The 22182-nt window shown below is 44.7% G+C and overlaps 1 protein-coding gene across 1 annotated transcript; it reads left to right on the top strand.

The window, feature by feature from the left end:
- The first annotated feature begins 862 nt into the window (after positions 1 to 862).
- On the top strand, positions 863 to 21966 carry grip1 (glutamate receptor interacting protein 1). The gene is made up of 26 exons (XM_041030416.1): positions 863 to 991; positions 4604 to 4684; positions 6105 to 6240; positions 6721 to 6866; positions 7072 to 7155; positions 7237 to 7312; positions 7612 to 7757; positions 8112 to 8259; positions 8436 to 8605; positions 8842 to 8979; positions 9179 to 9328; positions 9458 to 9644; positions 9739 to 9884; positions 10791 to 10871; positions 11438 to 11507; positions 11899 to 12044; positions 12653 to 12797; positions 13440 to 13579; positions 13661 to 13858; positions 14016 to 14169; positions 14590 to 14628; positions 14883 to 14994; positions 16209 to 16319; positions 16409 to 16525; positions 16612 to 16758; positions 16857 to 21966. Exons 1-26 carry the CDS (start codon positions 937 to 939, stop codon positions 17154 to 17156), a joined length of 3423 nt encoding a protein of 1140 aa, XP_040886350.1. The 5' UTR covers positions 863 to 936; the 3' UTR covers positions 17157 to 21966.
- Positions 21967 to 22182: the final 216 nt, after the last annotated feature.

Genomic DNA, 22182 nt, shown 5'->3' with positions numbered 1-22182 from the left:
TCAACGACCCCAGGATTGTCCACGATACGAAAACATCCCGACACTGCGTTTCCTTCCTTTCTGTCCTTCACATTGTCCCTGTCCATCCTTCCTTCCTTCCTTTATAAATTCCTCCCTGTCATCTTCTTTCCCGTCCTTATCCTTTTGTGTCCTTCCTTCATTGCTTCTTTCACTTCTTTCCTTCCTTTCATCCTTTCATTTCCATACTTTTGTGTTACTTTCCTTCATTCCCTTATTTCTTTCTCTCTTGCTTTTACTTTCAGTTTCTTTCACTCACATTACTTTTCCTGTTCACTCCATCTTTTCCTTCCTTCCTTTGCTTCTTTGCTCCTTTTCCTACTATATTTCTTTCTTTCTTACTTTCCCTCCATCCTTTTTTACTCTCCTTACCCATTTTCTTTCTTACTTCTTTCCTCCTTCTTCCTCTTCATTTAGTCCTTTCATTCATCCCTCCATCTTTATTCAATAGCTCCCTCCATTTATTTCCACTTCCTTCGTTGAGATGCTTTTTCCATCCATCCATCCATCCATCATCCATCCATCATCCATCCATCCATCCATCCATCCATCCATCATCCATCCATCCAGCTGCACAGAAACACATTACAAACCATCTGAGAGACACAGCAGCCTCCCTCCTCCCTCTGCCTCACCCCCCCCCCCCCCCCCCCCCCCCATTCTCCCATCTGCGCAGACTCTGCCACCCCCTCCCCCCCTTCCCTCCCTCCTCCTCCGCTGCCTCATTTTATGGAGGAGCTTCACATCTGCAGCGCTCCCTCTCTCCCTCGATGATGGTTTCCATTTGAGGAGGTCGTTCGTCAGTCAGTCAGTCGCTCACAGAGGAAGAGGAGGAGGAGGAGGAGGAGGAGGTGTAGTTTGTGGCGGCTGCATCTGCATGGCGCTGGGGGGGGAGGTGACGCTCGGCTCGGCTTCACGATGATCGCCGTGTCGTTTAAATGTCGCTGCCAGATCCTGCGCAGGGTGAACAAAGGTAGAGAGACATAGGAGAACACTGGGAGACAGAGAGAGAGAGAGGCTGGATGTGTGTGTGTGATGGAGGGCTAAGCGTGTTTGCATGAGGAACATACGTGTGTGTTTGCATGGTCGAGCGACATTTGGTTTAAACTGCTGACATTGAAAAGAGAGAGTGGGTTGTTTATGACCAAATCCAGCTGTGTGTGTGTGTGTGTGTGTGTGTGAGAGAGAGAGAGAGAGAGAGAGAGAGAGAGAGAAGTGTGTTGAAAATGATCTCCTGATGGATCCATTCAGTCGATCGCTGCAGGTAGCTTTGGACGAGAGACCTTGAGAGTGAGTGTGAGCACAGAGAGAGAGAGCATCTCATTTTCATGAATGTAATATTCATGGTGTGTATTAACCGGGGAGAGCGAGGATAGAGGAGAAAGGAGGGCAGACAGAGAGAGAGAGAGAGAGAGAGAGAGAGAGAAAGACTGTGTCAAGGTTTCTGTGATATTTTTATCGTTTTTCTCATGAAGTCTGGTGCAGTTTGAAGCTTCAGGTGTTTGTTTTTTGGTTTAATATTTCTCATAAAAATGCTCCTTTACGAGTAAAAGTCCTGTGTTTAGAATTTTACTGAAGGAAAAGCACATTTTAAAAACCTATTATCAGCAGAGTGACAGTATTTATTATGACTGTCTAATACTAAAAACTAAACTAATCGTTTGTTATTTTTTTAAAATAAAAATGCCAGAATTTCACTGGATCCAGCTGCTGGTGATTATAATAAGAATATATGTGTGGATTTCTCTGTTGGTTTGACAAATCAATCTGAACACATCAGAACATTTAAGGCAGAAGCATTAGATCTTTATATTTTTATATTTTAGCCTCAGGCTGCAGCAGCCAATGAGAACAGGAGTGGAGTCACACCACACGTTAGACAATCGCACCTTTAATGAGTGAAACTGAATAAGCAATATTTACGAACAGGGGAAGTTCAGAGGGGAGAGATGGACGGATGTCAAACAGCCAGTTCAGGTCCACTCTCCAGTGTCTTCACTCCGTTTCATGTTTATCTTATTGAAACTGCTCTGGACGGCTGTGACAGACTTTTTGATGTCACCTGTTTCAGAAGAATCAGAACTGTTAATGGATCGATCAGGTCTGTGTTTGATTTGTGTCTTACTGTGAGAAGTTTCTGTCTCTTTGTGGTTGTGTCTTTACAGTCCTGTCTCTTCTGTGGTCTTTCTGAATCTCTGTCTGACTGTTCAGACCCGGAGCCCCTGGGTCTGGGCCCAGCAGACCCGTTAGTGTCAACTGTCACATACATGTAACATGTAGTGGAGTAAAGAATGTTCCCTCTGAGCTGTAGTGGAATATGAGTACGAGCAGCAGGACTGTGAGCAGCACCTTGCTGTTCAGTGTGTGCAGCTGTGGTTGTGTTGTTGTGTTGTTGATGGAGCAGCGTGGTGTGTGTTTTTACAGATGACCTCTGCTGCTGAAGGTCACACAGCTGTTTGTACACGTGACGCTAACTCCTCATGCTGTCGGAGGAAGCTTTTAGTTTCCTTTTGCTTTGTGTGATATTGTTTATGTTTACTCACTTTATGTTACGTTATCTCCCGTGTGATTTTATTTACCTGAGCAGAGGAACGTCCTCTGGCCCAGAGCCGTACGTTAGGGCTCAGCTACACTCAGAAGACATCTTTATCATCTGTTATTAAAGTCTGGAATATTTTTCCTTTATTTAATAGGAAACTTTCCAATGCACATGCAGACAGGAAACAGACTGATCCAATCACAGTTTACGGTGTGTTATTGTATCTGTGAGTGTCTGTTTGTTGAGTTTGTTTAGTATTTTTCCCAAGGTACAACTGCAGATGACATTTAAATGGGATTATCAGATCATTTTTAGGAAATAATGAGGAAAGTTTCCAGGGAAGCAGCTGGAAAATAAAGCCTACATTTTTACTGCTGCTGTTACTTGTCTGGGCTGTAGGTGGCGCTGGTTAGACTGTTAACTGAGGGCTAATATCTCTGAGTGTGTGTGACCTCCTTAAAGACTTATAGCTCAATTATATATGTTCTGTACGTTTGTGTGTGTGTGTGTGTGTGTGTTTGTGTTGTAGATGGAGAGAGAAGGGAAGAGATGCTGCTGCTGTCCTACATCTGGAGGAGGAGGCTCAGCTTTCATCTTCATTTAGCTATGGTGTGTGTGAGTGTGTGTCTGTGTGTGTGTGAGTGTGTGTGTGAGTGTGTGTGTGTGTGCCTTCAGTCTCATTGTGTTTCTGAGCTCAGCTGCTGGCACCAAACAGAAGAGAGAAAAGATTAGAATTAAGTAGAATGAAATAAAATAGAACCGGACTAAAGACTAAAATAGAACAGCTCTGCACTAAATGAAGCTGGTGCTCTGTCGTCACCTCAGCTGCAGTTTAAGGTTTAGGACGAGTTTATACCAGAGCCGCCAGGGTCAGAGTCACATGATCACTTCAGCCGTTTGGTTTGGTTTAAACTGCACCTGTGGTTTAGTCTTTAAGGTTTGACTTAAACCTGCTGCGAACCTGGTTTAACTGAGGTTTAACTTAAACCAGTAAATGTGTCCTGGTTTAAGGACAGATCTATGCTGCTCAGATCGTCTTATTGATTTCTGTATCAAGCCTTTGATAATGTCATGTTTGTTTGTTTGTTTTTGTTTGTGTAGATATTGGGATTTGTTTATCAGCTGTAAACTGAGAGTATTGTGAGTTGTATTTGTGTCATCATCACATATTTCCCACCTCCAGATCCGTCCAGCATCCACACAGAGTGGCCCTCATCCAGTTAATTAAGGTGACAATCAATCAATGAATTGATGAGTCAATCAATCAATCAATCCATCATCCAATTAAAAGACAAATCTGATCAAATCTCACACTGACACTGATCTACATCACATCATGCTGGTTCTCTCAGCAAAAAAAAAAAAAAAACTTTGGTGGTGTCATCTGTGTGATGACACCATCGGGGGCGGGGGGGTCTCCCAGCGGATGGCTGCGATTGGTCCAGGCTTAGCTACACCACAGTGTCCTCCACAGGGACTGGTCACTGTACTGATGAGGTCACCTCCGTCTGACTGGAGTTTCTTTATTCATGAGGAAAAGCTGCAGCAGCTTCACGCTGTGAACCAGACTGATGACTGGTCAGGACGAGGCAGGCGGGCGTGAGCAAGCAGCGTGACTGAAGCTCACTGAAGCTAACATGCTAACGTACTGGTTAGTGATACCAGGAAGCTTTTAATGCTAGGACTACAGTAGCTTATCTATTAGCTCTTTTTGAATAAGTTAGCATTTTAGCTCTGACATGTATTTTTGTAGTAGAAGCTCTGCAGCATCTGATGATGATGGTGAGTATGGAGGTATTACGGGAGCCTGTCAGGGACATTTCATCTGGGCTCAGATTGTGCTGGTAGATACTGAAATCTGTGAGGCCGTTCAGATGATCTGATCCAGTGTCAGAACCAGTTTTAGGAGCTGGTAAAGGTCTGGAACTGGTTAGGTCACAGTGCGAGCCTGGAACAAGTCAGAGAAGGTGGCAGAGCTTCTCTACCGGTGTGCGTTTGTTAGTGTGCAGTGTGTAATAACAAGTTGTGTGTTGCTTTGTGTTTCAGATGAGGGGCCGTACACCAAACACTCTGCCGGGTCAAGACCTCCAGATGGAGCGCTGGCCATCAGGAGGCAGAGTATACCAGGTAACACACACTCACACACGTTTATTGTGACGTCACATTTTAATTTATTTTGTTATCTGTGATCGGTTGTATCCTCTGTTCGTTTCCATTTTTCTGATTCTTCTCTCTGTGATTCCACCAGCGGAGCTGATGAAGCTCACAGATGAAGATAACAGCTCTGAAAATAGAGCGCGCACACAAACAGAGAGTTAGCCGATGTTTTCTGTCTCTGCAACCTGCAGGAAGATGCTTGCAGTCGCAGTTTATCTCCTCCCACCTGGAGCTGGTGGCCTACTTGCAGCTCGTATCTGAATCCTGCAACAGATTCATCCAATAACAATATATGAAGATAAAGCCAGTGATACTCGATCGCTGTTATAATGATGAAGGGCCCTCCAGCTCACTGTTTCTCCAGCGATGCATGCAGATTAAAGGAACTGGAAGAGCTGTTAAGACCTGTTAGATCTTAGGAAACTGGTTTTAAACCAGTTAGAGGAAGTGATGGAGCCTCAGAAGCAGATAGAGAAAGTAACACAGCTCCACGTTTAGTAAGACAAACTGAGTCACTTATAGGAATTGGGAGAGCTTCAGAACCAGTGAGAGGAACTGGTCTTGTAAACCAGGATCCCATGTAAGCAGAAGTTAAAAAACACCACTGATCATCCTCAGAGTAGAATTTCAGATGACGGATTCTCAGTGGCAGACTCAGAGGACATTAAAGATTTATCGTAAAATCTGAAATCATGCGGCTTTAACAAAACTCTGTGTTGTACTTCTTCTTCTTTCAGCGTAAAGTTAACGGCTGCTTTGTGAAGTAACACTTTCAAAGGTTCCTCCCCCGTCGTGGCAGGAAACCGGTTCATCTAACTCTAACTTCCTGAGTTTTTGGGGGTTTTATTTTTCAGACTGTGAGTCAGAGCTGATGTTTCAGAAAAGGTGAAAAGGTCACTGCAAAGCCTCTTTGGAGGAAGAAGATGAGGAAGCAGAATTAGAAGACAATGATGGTCACTGTCAGATATCAGACGTCTTAATCCTGTCTGAATGAAAGAGGGAGAAGCTTCATCTGATTAATATTAATGTATAACATTTTCATTTTAAAGTCCTGCTCTCTGTTTTATCACCTGAGGACTGGTCACATCACATCGTACCAGCTCTGCACCGAAATATCTTCCTCTCTCTCTATCCATCTCTCCTGCAGCTAAATATTTCAGGCGTCTGATAAAATATAGATGGACGACAGAATAGAAGATGACTTCACTTCTCTCTTTGTCCAGATTATTATTTTATTTCTCTGTGCTGATCGTCAGAGGAGGAAACTCTGAAGAGTGCAGACAGAGAAAAGAGGCAGAGCTGGAACAAGTAAAACGTGAAGAAATAAAAGAATCAAATTTTATGGCGACAAAGACCATTCGACCAATCACGTGCTCTCCTTGTGATGCAGATGAGTTTCGGGGCTGCTCGGTGGTGGAGCTGATGAAGAAGGAGGGGACGACGCTCGGACTGACGGTGTCAGGCGGCATCGACAAAGATGGGAAACCCCGGGTTTCAAACCTGCGACAGGGAGGCATCGCTGCCAGGTAACAAGGGCTGAACAATTTATCGCTTTCTGATGGAAACTGAGATTTCAGACGTGATCATGTGATCGCCAGAGCTGCGGGTTTTTGCAGCGCTCCTGACTGACCCAGGATCTGCTGTGTCCACTGTTTGTGTAGTAATTCTTAACTTTAGTTTTCATTCTTGCGTCCCGTCTTTGGTTTTGTTCTGTTTAATTACATGCTGGTGTATAGCTGGAGATGCCTGCACAGAATCAGCTGTCAGCTGCAGAGATCTGCTCAGAGCTCTGGATTTTATGAAGCTGTGGGTGTTTTACTCTGAAGCTGCAGGAATAAAGCAGTTTGTTTTGATTTGTTAAAAAAGTGACAGCCCAACTGTGCAGGCAACAACTGCAGCCTGGAGAAGAAAGTTTTCCTGCTTCTTGCTTCATCCAGTTACAAAGTTTTGTTACAAAGATAATCTGGATTCTGGTTTTAGCGCTGACGTTCAGACTGTTTGTTCAGGAGCGACCAGCTGAACGTGGGCGACTACATCCGCTCTGTCAACGGCATCAACCTGGCCAAGTTCAGACACGATGAAATCATCAGTCTGCTGAAGAACGTGGGGGAGCGGGTCGTCCTGGAGGTCGAGTACGAGCTGCCGCCCGTCTGTAAGTACTGGTCATGATAGTTAGTTTTGGAAGACCATAATTGGCCCACGGGCCACTATTTGCCTACCACTGCTGTAAACCAGAAAAGTCGGCCTTAAACTTGAGTTTATGCTGAAACAAAAAAAGACACCATGAATGTGGTGTAAGGAGAGTTTAAAGTTGGTCAGAGGTGATGTTGACGTATCGATGTTGTGATGTGTTGCAGCGGTGCAGGGGTCAGGGGTCATGTTTAAGAACGTGGAAGTCACTCTTCACAAAGAAGGAAACAGCTTTGGATTTGTCATCAGAGGTGAGGAAGGCTCTGTGTGTGTGTGTGTGTGTGTGTGTGATAAATAGATATAAATACATGACATGACTGTGTGTCTTGTAGGTGGGGCCCATGAAGACAGGAACAAGTCTCGCCCCATCGTCATAACAACCATCAGACCAGGTGGACCGGCCGACAGGTGAATGACCTCCTGTTGTTCCTGATCACCTGACAGAAACATTTTGTTAACATAGCGACCTCGGCTTGTATTCATCAGTCTTCTAAAAGTAAAGTTTTGGTGACAGATAAAAGTAAAATCCTTCACTTTTATTCACAAATTTAAGAATAAAAACTATTTATCAAACTTCTTTTGATTTCAAAATGTTCTTAAATCTCAGAGGGTTGTAGAGTCTGTGAGGATCCTGCAGACTCACTCTCTCTCTCTCTCTCTCTCTCTCTCTCTCTTTCTCTCTCTCTCTCTCTCTCTCTCTCTCTCAGAGAAGGAACCATCAAACCGGGCGATCGGTTGCTCAGCATCGATGGGATTCGTCTCCACGGTAGCACGCTATCAGAGGCCATGAGCATCCTGAAGCAGTGCGGGCAGGAAGCTACACTGCTCATCGAATACGACGTCTCTGTGATGGGTCAGTTAATTCTCCAACCATTAATACTTTGTCTTAATCAGCGACTATTTTGATCATAGATTATTTGTGTAATTGTTCAAATACAAATGTGATGATCACAGCGTCTCCGCGTCAGACTTTTCTTTTGTTAATTTGAACATCTGTGGGTTTGGACACAGAAAAACGCTGTTTGAAATTCATTATTCTCAATTTTCTGTTCAAAAGCCCAGACAGGAAATAATTTTATTTATTTAATCAATAATTAAATAAATAATTATACATTGCAGCCCTGCTACCAACAGTTCACAGCTGATATTGAAGTAGTTAGTAGAAAGTACTTCAATAAAACTTTATGCGTCTGTTTTCTTTTGTCAGACTCAGTTGCCACGGCGTCGGGGCCGCTGCTAGTGGAAGTTGCCAAGGCGACAGGCTCCAGTCTGGGCGTGGCTCTGTCCACCTCCATGTTCTGCAGCAAGCAGGTCATCATCATCGACAAGGTCAAACCAGCCAGCATAGCAGACAGGTACCTGACCTTTGACCCGGAAAAGCTTAAATACACTAGTTCATATAGAGCACAGGCGTCCAAACTGTTCCACAGAGGGAACAACCAATCAAGAGCACACACTTTGACCAATCAGCTGCTCTGCTGACAGTTCCTAACCTTTGTTATGTGTGTGTATTTTGTGTTTGTGTGTGTAGGTGTGGTGCTCTTCATGCAGGAGACCACATTCTGTCTGTTGATGGGAAGTCGATGGAGTTTTGTTCTCTGGCTGAAGCCACTCAGCTGCTCTCTGCCTCCTGTCAGACTGTCCGCATGGAGATCCTGCCGCAACACCAGGCCCGACCGGCCCTGAACGCACCACAGCACGGTATAAACATACACAGGCCGGGCCCTGAACGCACCACTAACATCAGAAAGAATCTTAAATAGTTAACACACTGTACATATAAAAGATTACATAAATAACATGTAATCTTTTATAAAGCTGCGATACAGGCAGCACCTTGACCTCTGAACTTTGACCTTTCCTCTTGTTTTGACCTAAACACCCTCCTCTGTGTGTGGTACTGTGGTGTGTGTGTGTGGGTGTGTGTGTGTGTGCAGTCAAGGTGCAGCGTAGTCCCCGCCCCCTCCCTTGGGAGACCGGAGGTTCTGCTCCCATCCTCCCTCCCTACCACTACAACACGTACCACCCTGACCAATCAGCTGCCAGATCGCACAACCGCCATACAAACAACCCTCGTACGTCCACCTCTCTCTCTTTATGAAGTGTGATCTCTTATTTTGAAAGGGATACTTCCACCTATCATCTCTCTGTCTCTCTCTGAAATTGCATTTTGAATGAGAGACCTCAACTCACCATGCCCCCCCCGCCCTCTCTCTCTCTCTCTCTCTCTCTCTCTCTCTCTCTCTCTCTCTCTCTCTCTCTCTCTCTCTGTAGCTCTCAGTCACTCGTTCTCTCCTGGCTCCATGTCAGCCTATAGTCTCTCATCCCTCAATATGAGCACCCTGCCCAGGAACATGTATCCCACGAGTCCACGGGGCACGCTGATGAGGAGGAAGGCCAAGAAGAAGGACTTCAAGAGCTCATGTGAGTGTGACCTCTGACCTCTGACCTAAGCTGCAGCTCTATAATCTGCTGCCAGTGAAACTGGGAGACTTGATCAGTCATCACAGAAACCGTATCTCTGGGTCCTGACTCTCTCTCCGTCTCCATCAGTGTCCCTCGCATCCAGCACCGTGGGTCTCGCTGGACAGGTTGTTCACACGGAAACCACAGAGGTGACGTTGCTAGGCGATGGCATCATGGGGTTTGGCCTGCAGCTGCAGGGCGGAGTCTTTGCCACGGAAACGTTGTCCTCTCCACCGCTCATCGCTTACATCGATCCGGACAGCCCGGCCGAGAGGCAAACACTTTTCCTGTTCTCTGACGTGTTACAGACCAAACGATCACAGTGACTGTTGGTGGCTGAGGTGTCGTCCATGTTTGTGTGTTTGCAGGTGCGGTATCCTGCAGATCGGTGACAGGATTTTGTCCATAAATGGAGTTCCTACTGAAGACTCCACTCTGGAAGAAACCAATCAGCTGCTCAGAGACTCGTCCATCACTGCTCAGCTCACGCTGGAGATCGAGTTCGACGTGGCCGGTACACACACACACACACACACACACACATCTTCAGTTTACTTATCTCAGTTTATCTTTAACCGCTTAATGATGCAAATGACAAGATTTACTGATGAATTTGATGTTTAATGTTGTTGAAAGCCGTTACCGTTTTACAGTTTTATTTTTGACATTAAAAACAGTTGAACCAGTGTTTTATGTCTTAGTTTTTGTTGCCTGCTCTCATGCACAGACCAACCAACGGTCTGGTGTGTGTTTCTTCTCGTTTTGGCTGGTTTACACTCAGTCTGTGTTTAGTTCTGCTTCTCTGGCGTCTCCCTGTAATCTGTCAGACTCTTTGTTAATGAAACATACTCCAGCTCTTATAAATAACCGCCTACGCCTGAAAACAACATAACATGTTGACACTGATGAGTCACTCAGTGAATAATCCAGAGGAGCAGATACTGAATGAGATATCGCTGATGATAATCACAGGAAACTCACAGCTCAGCCGACACAAGCAGCAGCCACATCATATGTTCTCTGACCTTCCACAGTTACACAGCTCTGTGTTGTCTTCTGTCTTTTAACCATCACTTCACTGGTTTCACATCATCACACCAAAGGCTGCAGTCCAGTATATGGACACCTCCCCAGAAATGACTGAGTCAGTCAGAGCTCGTTGGTGGATTCATAATTATATTAATGGAAAACAGAATATGCCACAAAACGTTTGTTTGTGCTGTATGTAAATTGTGCTGTGTTAATATTTTGGTGTATTTGTTCTTCAGCGTAGTTGGAGAGATTTGTGAAACATTCTGACAACAGACGTCAAGAGAGTTAAAGTCCCTGAAAACATTTGGCTAACAGTCACATTTTTCGGACGTTGTGACTGAGATAATAAAATCTGTGTTTGCTGAGTGCGTCTCTCCTTCTGTCTCAGAGTCGGTCATCCCCAGCTCAGGAACGTTTCACGTGAAGCTCCCGAAGAAACCAGGGGTGGAGCTGGGAATCACCATCAGCTGTGAGTAAAGAAGCCACAGCTTCAGGTTCTGCTTCAGTTCCTTCACAGTGCAGCAGCAGACGGGTGTGTACGGTGTGTAAGGTGGACAAAATAAAAGGAACACCTGCTCACCAAGCACTTTATTAGGAACACCTGTACACCTGCTTATTCATGCAGGTGTACACCTGCTTAAACATCAGCGCAGACAAAATGTGATCTCAGTGACACCTTGTCAGTGAAACATGTCGGGTTCTCAGCTTAAATCATTCTCTGGATGTTTTAACAGTAATGAAGTTGTTTTCAACATGAAAATCAAACAAAATTATTGAATTTTAATTCTGGTTTGGTTTGACATCGTGCAGAAATCTGGGAAATGAATTTTTTATTTTAAATGAGGGATTTGATTATTAAACATTCAGGCCTGGACCTCCTCATGTTGTGATACACATTTGAAAATTCAATATTATGTTTCCTGCCTTGATTTCATTTTCCTTTTTAACATTTAATCCTCATCTTTAGTAGCAGTGGAGCAAACATGTTCAATTATTCACAGTTTTCAGTTCGAACTCTTCTTTCTGTGTCTGCAGCTCCGTCCAACAGGAAACCAGGTGATCCTCTGATCATCTCTGACATCAAGAAAGGCAGCGTCGCACACAGGTACACACACACACACACACACACACACACACACACACACACACACACACACTCACTTACTCTACAGAATCTCAAACATTGCATAACACAAGTGTCAGCTGTGTTTAAGCTCGGTCAGATGTCTGTAGTTGGCTGGTTAATTAGGTCCAGGGTTAACAGGCCAGGAGTGTGTGTGTGTGTGTGTGTGTGTGTGTGTGTGTGTGTGTGTGTGTGTGTGTGTGTGTGTGTGTGTGTGTGGTTTATAGGTCATGTGTTTTGGAGTGTGTGAAGCAGAAAATGTGAGTTAAAGCGCTTCTGTTTGTGAAGCAGCAGGTAGCATCTGTTTACTGTACATGGTTTTGAACCGGGACAGAAGAGCCCATCTTGTGTTTAATTAACCTGTTTTTTTTAGGACGGGGACACTGGAGCTCGGAGACAAGCTGCTGGCCATCGATAACATCCGGGTGGAGAACTGCTCGATGGAGGAAGCAGTCCAGATCCTCCAGCAGTGTGAGGAGCTCGTCAAGCTGAAGATTCGCAAAGACGAGGACAACTCAGGTTTCGTCTCTCACCGTTTACTTTAGTGCAGAATGTTCCTGAGGGAGTTTGGCTCAGAACTAACAACCGTCAGCCATCATCTGCTGTGTCCTCTGTTCACGTCTCTGATGTTGTGGGTTGTAATGAACATTGTCACTAATGAGACTTCAGACTGACAATCTGCAGCTGTGTCTCAGCTTCTACACACTGATTCTCAGCTCTCAGGTTTTAAAGTGACAAAAACAAGTGGACCCAACGTGCACACTGTTGTCCCATAATGCACTGCAGAACATGGAACATGTACAGAAACACGTTTTGCTTTTTTATGCATGATGTCACTGCAACTGGCTAGAACTGAACCTGCTTTTAGATTCAGGTCAGTGAGATTTTTTTAGAGGCTGAACAGACTAAAGTCCAACATTTTTCACAGAGAAGAATCTTTACTGTTGAAGCAGCAGCTGAGGGAAGTCATGAGAAACGTGTGAGGAGAGAAATACGCTTCATGTTTTAGATCAAGGACCTTGATAAACTTTAAGTTTCCCTGGAATCTGCTCAGTGACCATTCATCTTGGATGACACCTTGAACATAATCTGACGTCATTAGAATGAAACTTTATTGAACGTTTCAGATGAACAGGAGGTGTCTGGCAGCATCATCTACACGGTGGAGCTGCAGAGGTACGGGGGCCCGCTGGGAATCACTATCTCAGGCACCGAGGAGCCCTTCGACCCCATCATCATCTCCTCACTGAGCAAGGGGGGGCTGGCAGAGAGGTAACCGCATTAACACACTGTTAATTTAATCACAGCATATTAAAGCTTCTTTAGCTGTTTCTAAAATTAATCATTTAATAAGGTGCAGATGTTACTCACGTTTCAACATTTATAAGATTAAATAACAGGTAAAGGTACTTTAAGGTGTGTTTCAGTCTGTTCTGAAAGTGTTGTACACATTGAATGTAACAGAGAATTATTATAACATCACTGATTCTATTTTACTGTAAAGTACAAGCTGTGACTCCAGGCTTGAATTATAAAGTGAAACAGTGACGTGTTGAGGATGAAGTGGAGAATGTCGCCCTCTGCTGCTAATAAGAAATATTATCATACCTTCATTCAGACTTTACTGGATCTTTATCATTCATTTACTTTGATGTTAAACTTCACTTTTTATTTTTGTTTGATATTTTGCTGATTGCAGTTCACGCTAATGAGAAGCATCATCATTAGAACTGTTAATGAAATGATTAATGTGATAGAAAACCTGAAGTTCAGTTCAGTTACAGCAACAACAGAAAGTCAAAGCGGCTGCAGAAAGAAGGCTGTGAATACGTGCAGTCTGCAGTCTGATGAACAAACTGGGATGAATAAGTGATGCAGATACAATTTGTGTGTGTGTGTGTGTGTGTGTTGTAGGACCGGTGCGATCCACGTAGGCGATCGTATTCTGGCGATCAACAGCAGCAGCCTGAAGGGGAAACCTCTGAGTGAAGCCATCAGTCTGCTGCAGCAGGCGGGAGAGACGGTCACTCTGAAGATCAAGAAGCAGGGAGAGCGTACGTATTCACACTATTTATCACAAACAGGCGAAACGGAACTTTTGGTTTGATAAGTACTTTACGTTTGTCTCCCTTCAGTGTCGAGTCCAAAGTCCTGCGTGATCGGTCCAGGTCTGGGGTCGGGGCTCGGTCAGGAGAACCAGGACGGGGAGGAGGAGCCTGTCATCATGGTTGCGCCTCCGTCAAGCCAGAGAGCGTTCAGCACGCTGCCATCTGTGGACAGCGCTGTGGAGTCCTGGGACGGGTCCAACATGGACAGCAGCTTCACCACGCCAGGTAGGAAACTGAGCGCTGAGCTTCACCTACATGAATCTGCAGGTTCTAAAAAGCTCTGAACTCAGTTCACTGAAAAAAGGGAACACTGCTGAAACAAGTTGTAAGTCAATACAGCAGCTAATGCCTGCAGTAAGAAAATATTTCTGTTTGTTTGCAGCTCCACCGTTTCAGTCGTCTCCGTACAGTTTCCACGAGTGGCGCAACGCCAAGACAACCAACAGCCAATCATCGTCCTCTATTCGCCAGCGAGCCAATCCGCTGTCTGATCTGGGTCTGAGTGACGACGACTGGGACCGCCCACCGCTCGGAGGGTGAGACAGAGAGAGAGACAGGCAACAGATTTTTAATTTCTGAGTGGAAAGAAATGGAAATCACATAAATGGTCACAAATTACAAGATGTTTATACAGTGTCTGTTTAAAATGACTATTGATAAATATATGTCAGATGAATAGAAAATTGATTGATGTATAAAGAATGAAATAATAGCCTGGATAACACGTTAAAATACACAATGATGTTCAGAAGGATCTAATATTTCTGAGTGATTTTTAGTTTAAAGAGACAAAAACAGCTTGTCCTCATATCATACCACCCCCCAAAAAATTGTCCCCTAAATTCTGCAGCCGCTTTTCACACATGACATTAGCCTATTAGCGTTCCTTATTCAAATCACTGGTGGTTGCTAGCGGGGAGCTAACAGCAGTAACAGCAGTGTGTCTCTGTCTGCAGAGCCTGTAACCTGCCCAGCGGTCTAATCACTGACAGCAGGTACCACACTGACCTTTGACCTGTGACCCCCCCACAGTTCTCTGTCACCCTTCTGACCTCCAGCTGAAGCCCTCACCTGGTGACACATACACCTGGTGGAGGTGTATGTTTGTCACTGCACATGCCCCCTCACCCCACCCGTCGTAAAAACACTCTCTCACCAGCATGACCCGTCCTTCACCAGCCTCCTCAGTGTGTTAACCTGTCAGGCTGTTCTTCTCTCTGATTGGCCGACTGTTCACCTGTTCCTCCAGGTTCACTGTGGGGCATGATGGGACAGAACCGGACCAGGAGGAGAACTTCTGGTCTCAGGCTCTGGAGGATCTGGAGACCTGCGGCCAGAGTGGCATCCTCAGAGAGCTGGAGGTGAGTAGTATCAATATATGTGCAAAACTACATTGAGTTCCACGGGTTGTATTGCAAAAAAAACGTTATGTGTAAAATAAAAAACTGAGTTTCTAATTTACTGTTTGCTTGTTACAACACAGTATGATCAAATGTTCACGATACTGAATTATTGTCCAGCCCTGTGCAGTGTCAGCAGCAGTAGTAGTGGTGATAGTAGTATTTACATTCCTCTCTTGCTGAAAGAAATACATGTTTTTACCTTCTCTGGAAATGCAGCAGTAAATTTTAGTGACTGAGCTGAAAAGAGAAATGACTCCTTCTCTTCCAGGAGTCTGGAAAGGAGACGCACCTCCTCGCTCTGGTATCCTCCTTCCTCCCACTACTAACTCTCCTCCTGTCCTCTCCTCTCTCCTCTGTAACTGGACTTCTAGCGTTGTCAAACATCTGACATGTTAGCTGTTTTTGAATGTGACTCTAACCGCACCCCAGCAGCAAGCTACAGACCATGGTGACGTTATTGTGACATCTTAGTGACATCACCCAGCTTCTGACCAATCACGTGGCAGAGTCATGTTGCACCGGGCATGGCAGTTTGAGCAAGGCATGCTGGGAGAGCTTGTGCAAGGCCTGATGGGTAGTTTGTTTTTGGCCGCCATGAAGCAGAAATGTCAGTCATGCATGTGACATGTGAGTCCTTGATTCTGATTGGCTGAGGAGTGGGCGTACTGTCATCCAACATGAAGAAGAACAGGTAGAATCTGAGAAGAAACGAGAGCAGATTATGTCAATAGGAACAGTTTCTGAAAACTGCTGTTCAATAAAACAGCAGTAGATCCTCAATAAAACTTTCAGTAGAACTAAGAAGTATGAACAGCAGTAGATTATCACAGAAGCAAGAACTTTGCTTCAATTTCTAGTGAATAGAAATAATGGATCCTATAAGTAGATCCTGTCAATAGATCTTGTACTGAAGGTTCTGCGAATACAGTCAGAAACAACAACAGAACCTGTCACAGAGCAACAGAAGATCCTATCAGAAGAGGCAACAATAGAATCTCTTTGTCCATCCTGTCAGTAGAAACCTGTCCTGTGATCATGCTAGCTGGGGTCAAAGGTTGTACACCCGGGTTACTTTTAATCTCCATGTTTTTTTGGATCGATGTGTTTTTAACCAGCTGTCTTCCGATTGGATGGTTTTGTTTTATTGGCTTTCTCTGATTGGCTGTCTCCAGGCAACCATCATGTCGGGCTCCACCCTCAGTCTGAACCACGACCCCACCCCACTGCGCAGCACTCTGGGACGCCAGGCAAGTTTCCAGGAACGCAGCAGCTCCCGACCACAGGTAGGTCTCACCTGGACTTTTACACTTGTCTTGAAAGTTTGTGTTTGTGTCTTTGACATTTTTAAGAAAGATTCTTTGAACTTTCCCAGGTGACCCCTAGGTCAAACACCTTGCCCTCTGACCCCCAACGCCGAGCCTTTGCCATGAGGAAGATGAGGCAGGAAGTCAATGAGATCCTAAACCAGAACCCAGTGGAACTCCATAAGGTGACAGCTGACACCACACTACACTGTGACAGAAATGTTAGTTGACAGGTTGTGATCCCTAACAGAGTGTGTGTCTGTATTTGTAGCTGACTCTAGAGAAGGCCTCAGACCTGGAGGACTTTGGTTTCAGTGTGTCTGACGGTTTGTTGGACCGTGGTGTCTACGTTAACAACATCCGGCTGGGAGGCCCAGCAGAGAGGGGCGGCCTGCGAGCCTTCGACCGAATACTACAGGTACAAAAACCTGGCTGATAAAAAAAGATAAAGCCTCTGAAAAAGTCCATCACCACACTTTGTCTCTGGATTAACCATGTTCTTTTTCTGTCTTTCAGATTAACCACGTGAGGACTAGGGACTTTGACTGCTGCCTCGTCGTTCCTCTGATCGCAGAGTCTCCAAATCGCTTGGATCTCGTCATCAGCCGAAGCCCTACCTCCTCTTCTCTGCTGGCCAATCACACTGATGGCACTACCAACATCAGCCACTCCCCTCAGCCAATCGGCAGCGAGCTGGGACTGTCGGACCTTTCTGTTGGCCAAGCTGATGATGGTGGTCCAATCAAGTGGAGCCAACCTGGAGATGGGCTGGGGGCAGGGCTTGGGATGGGGCAGGTGAATAATAGCTCCTCATAGCAGACAAAAACTGGATCAAACTGGTTTAAACTGGTTCTAACCAGACTGGAACAGAGAGGTCAATGTGGAGAACAATACAAATCAAACTGCTTTAGACCCATCCAAACTCAGTTTCAGAGTGGACCCTCATGGTGCTACATACACCCTCTGGATGAACTTTGACCTTTGACCACTAAAGTTTGACCCTTGAACTGCTAAAGCAGCCTGAAAGCACACTGATGGACTGGAGCAACTCCTCACCTTTTCACCTGAACCAGTCCTGCAAACTGGTACTACTGATGTTCCTGGAACCAGAACTATGACTACTGACCCTACTGGTACCACAGCCAGACCTACTGGTCTCGTTGGTTCTACTAGCCCAGATCCATGGCCATTGGTTTTACTGAAAGCCAGAACCACAGCCAAAGGTCTTACTGGTCTAAGATCAATGGCTACTGGTTCTACAAGCCTAGAACTAGGGCTGTTTGTCCTACTGAAACTAGAGGCATGGCCAATGCTCTTAATGGTGAAAGACACATGGGTCCCAGTCTTGGTAGTAACAGAATCATGGCTACTGGTTCAAACAAAGCCAGAGGTCTTACCTGTTCCGAGACATGGCTCTGGCCCATGGTCTTGGGGTCACAGGACCATAGGTACTGGTCCTACTGAAGCCAGAGCCACAGCCAGTGGTCTTACTGGTCCAAGACATGGTTCTTGTTCATGGTCTTGGTGGTCACAGAATCACCATACTAAGCCAGAGCCAAGACTGCTGCTTCAGTGAGTCCAGAACCGTGGCTCCTAGCCTGTCTCGTCTTACTAGAACCAGAAACATGGCTTCTGGTTGTACTGGCCAAGAACCACAGCAGCACAAAGACTGATAAGACTCTGTCCAGAATCCAGAAGTAGCTGATGGACAGGCAGGTTGCCAAGGAGACAAGGGATGCTCCGATCAGGGTGTCTAAGGCTGACGTCATTGGGATCATCCAAACCAGTGCAGATCACTGACTGGTTTCTTTTCTCAAACCTTTTTACAGGAGGAAGCTCTTGCATGAGAAACCCTTTAAAACCCAGCACTTTGATTTACGTCAAAAATGTACCCTTTATATTCTCCAAGCCCAAATCACTGGTAAAAATAGTATATTATGCTGCTACTCGCTTTAAAGATAATAAGCAACTCCTCAACCTCTGAGCAGTCTGGTCCATCCGGTCTTTCCATAACAAAGGCCAAGTAGAGTGTCGTCCTACTAAAGGCAAAAATATTTATAGCTGTTCAGAATAGTCGCACTCAGCATTGATGGAAAGGGAATTACCAACAACGCTGCAGATGCTGTTCAACAATCTGTAAAGCACTTTGTTTGAGGCATACTGACGCCTTAATGCTGCTCCTTTATCTTGCACAGCTGGTGGAAGCTGTGTGGCAAATACCAAAAAGGTATGGTTCCCACCGGGGGTTTCATGGCAGAACCACTGTGATTGGGCCAGAAGGTTTGGTTTAGGCACAGGATTAAAGATTATTATGGTAAAGTGCAAGTGCTGAGATGGTAAAGTATAAGCATATTGTAGAAAATGACTGAGTTTTAAGTCAGATGTGGTTGGTGTTAGGCAGGGTTTAATGTAGGTCAGATTAGGATTAGAATCGAAAAGGGTGGGATCCACAACTACTGTCCACTATTTGGATCAAGAAATGTTCACTGGACTCAAGGCCTTTTGCTTGTCTTTGTACTGTTTTGATCCATTTGTCAGAGCTTGTGCTGACACTTCAGAAAGTTTTGGTGCAAACCACATGATGGCCAAGCCACACAAAACAGTACCTGATCAAGAATAACTGTTAAGACCCAGGCTTCGCAGGCTTTTCTTAGGGATCAAAACTAAAATGAGTACATTATTTTTGGCCTTTTGGTCTCGAATGGCTGCAAACCGCCAGATGTCACTGGGTTACTAATACCCTGGAGCTTCTTTTAATGGCATAAACAGAAAAGAATTCTTAAGGCCTTATCTGTTCATATCCACCAAACCTGTCACCAATTAAGGTCCCTGAAGGCAGCATGGTTGAGGCTTAGATTGAACGAAACCATTCAGTTGGGGGAACAAAAATTATGCAAATCTTAGACTGGGTTTTTGTAGTAGCAGTATCGAGACTAAGGCGTCGTATCAGATTAATAATGTCAAAAAATGTTCAAACAGTAACCAGTTGAACGAGTTGTAGTGTGGAAGAGCTGGCAGCCATGATGGATGTAGCAGCAACAAATGTTTTCTTAATTAGGTGAATTTTACAATCAAAAAAATTAAGTAATTATCAGCTGGTACTGATCGGAGCATCCCCAATAAAATGGACAGACAGACAGACAGAGGGGTTTACTGTTAAGATTTTAGTTCTGTGCCATGAATGAGCTGCAGATATGATGAAGATGATGATGACACCGAGCAGTTCAATAAGAATTTTTTTCTACTGTTTACACCTGTTGGACTGGCCACACTGTGTGTATGTGTGTGTATGTATGTGTATGTGTAAGTGTGTGCGTTAAACACAAGGCCAGTTAAGCCCCTCCCACCTCAACTCCTCGTCTTGGCTTTGCCCCCCCCTCCCGCCCCCTTGACCAGTAGGCAGCCAGGATGAGAGACAGATGGCAGTTCTGAGAGATTCAGCTGATTGGCTGGAACCAATCAGAAAACAAGCGCTTCCCTGCCTGTCTGTGATTGGTTCTGCTCGACACACAAACAAACCAATCAGCTCCCAGGATAAAGCCAAGCATGCCCCCAACCCAGACTTCCCCCACCCCCAAGTAACAGTGATCTATTATGCTAATCGATCTGTGTGTTTTTTGATTGACTGTTGTCAGTTTTCTGTTTGTTTGTTTGTTTCCATGGCAACTGAACCTAAAAAGATGTAAAATAGATTAAAAAATGGTTCAGTCGCATCGCTGTTCACATCCAGACCATCAAACCCTGAAAACCTTCACCTCATAACCACAAAAACAACAAAGTTACACGAGAAAAAAAGTCCTGTTTGAACAGGAAACCTGTGACAGTAAATACCTGTGTGTGTGTGCGTGTGTGTGTGTGTGTGTGTGTGTGTGTGTGTGCGTTCTCTGGAGTGAGGTCAAGATCTTCCTGCTCTCACCTCAGTCTGAACTCACTATTTAAACTGGCCAATCAGAACCCTCCCTTAGCTCCAACGGCCTGTAGAAACCCTCCCTGACCTGTGTGTTTTGAATAAGAAAACTATGATTGGCTGTTTCTGTGTGGATAGCTGTGATTGGCTGTTTCTGTGTGGATAGCTGTGACTGGCTGTTGTACTCTGTCCCAAACTTTGTTTACAGTGACATTTTGAATCTGAAGCACAGTAATAGCATATGTCAGATATTAGCCTAATGTGGTTATCATAGGGTTTATGCGAATTTAGCACAGGGCTAACATTAGCTGTGTTTATCACTTCACCATCTGCTAAACATAGCAAATGTAAGGTTAGCACACGCTAAAATGGCTAATATATGGTTAGTACACAGTTAATACAAGGCTAACATCAAACCAACGTGTTAGTATATGACTAGCCTAGGGCCATCACCTGGTTAACATAGCCAGGATGTGGTTAGCACCTAACACAAGGTTAACACAGGGCTATCATCTGCCAAACACAGCTAATATTTGAGTAGCACACAGCTAACACAGAGTTAACACCTGGCCAACAGAGTGGTGTGTTAGCACATGATTAGAACAGAGCGAACACCTGGATAACGTAGTATATGGTCAGCACACTCAGCTAATGCAGGGCTACACTTTGTAAATTTACAAGATATTTACAGATAAAGCACGGCTAACACCTGAATAACTCAACTAGATAGTTGTCAGCACAGGCCTAAAACAAGCTTAACACAGAGCTAATACTTGTTGGTCATGGCTAATATTTGATTACAGCTTAGCTAACGTGGACCTCACCCCCAGGTCATGTGTTGCCATATGTTAGCACATTGCTAACACATGGCAAACACAGACATTTGTTAGCAGCACAGGGCTAACACTGCAACAAGCACATGGTTAGCACATGCCCAGAACAGAGGTAACACATAGCAAACAAGTATAGTTGTAACACAGGGCTATCACAGCAAGTCTTTGTCTAGTGCACTGCTAACACAGGGCAAACACAGCTAGTCAGTGGGTAGCAACAACCTCGAAACGCAGCTAAGACATAGGTAATATTCGATTAGTACACAGCTAACAACTGGTTCACACAGCTCGTAGTTAGTATACAGCAATCTATCGTCATTTTAGGATGAAAATTACTCAAAACTGAGCTCAAAAGCCAACCAGTTACCATAGCAACAGCCATGCCAGCCAAGACAAACTGTTCCACCAACTGAAAGAAGCAACAGAGCTGAGGGGCGTGGCTTCAGGGAGGTTTGACAAGTGAGATCTAAAGCCATACACACTGTGTTGGTGTGTGTGTGTGTGTGTATGTATGTATGTGTGTGTGTGTGCACGCTCGTGTGCGTGCGCGCGTGTGTGTTACATTGCAGGGATTTGCACTCTAGTGATTCACCTCAGCAAGACATCCACCCACACACACAGACACACTCACAGACACACACACATACACAAACACACACATGCATTGCACTGCCATTTGAAATAGTGGGTCAGATTAGTTTCCATGTAGCTTCACCAACCAACCAAACTGTATTTTTCTTTAAAGGAACAGGGATGTTGTAAAGTATTTTTGTACAAATTTAATACTTTGGTAGCATGACGTTCCTGGTGTTTGTCCTGTCGGGCTCCACTGCTCTCCTCCACCCCCCCTTTGTATGGACGACTACTGAGCAACAATAAAGATGAAGACCTGCTGGAACGACTTGATTCCATGTGTCATCTCACACAAAAACACATACATACATTTTTTTTATCCTATATGTATTGGGAGGGACATTTTACAGCTAAAATAATTTACTATTGGAAAATGTATATATACTTTGACAAGTAAACTTCACTGGGAATTAAATCAGAACTTTTACAAATACAACAAACAACAGGGCCTATAAAACTTATTTTAAAT

This window comes from Toxotes jaculatrix, chromosome 22, assembly GCF_017976425.1.
Source record: "Toxotes jaculatrix isolate fToxJac2 chromosome 22, fToxJac2.pri, whole genome shotgun sequence".
NCBI classification, from domain to species: domain Eukaryota; kingdom Metazoa; phylum Chordata; class Actinopteri; family Toxotidae; genus Toxotes; species Toxotes jaculatrix.
Note: the sequence above shows the minus strand (reverse complement) of the source record. Positions and strands in the feature narration are given on the sequence as shown.

Bases quoted from the DNA above. Each gene is read 5' to 3' on its own strand.
- grip1 (XM_041030416.1), top strand. From the start codon at position 937: ATGATCGCCGTGTCGTTTAAATGTCGCTGCCAGATCCTGCGCAGGGTG. The intron at 6,867-7,071 runs GTAAGTACTGGT...GATGTGTTGCAG, and splicing joins GTACGAGCTGCCGCCCGTCT to CGGTGCAGGGGTCAGGGGTC. The intron at 12,045-12,652 runs GTTTCGTCTCTC...TGAACGTTTCAG, and splicing joins CAAAGACGAGGACAACTCAG to ATGAACAGGAGGTGTCTGGC.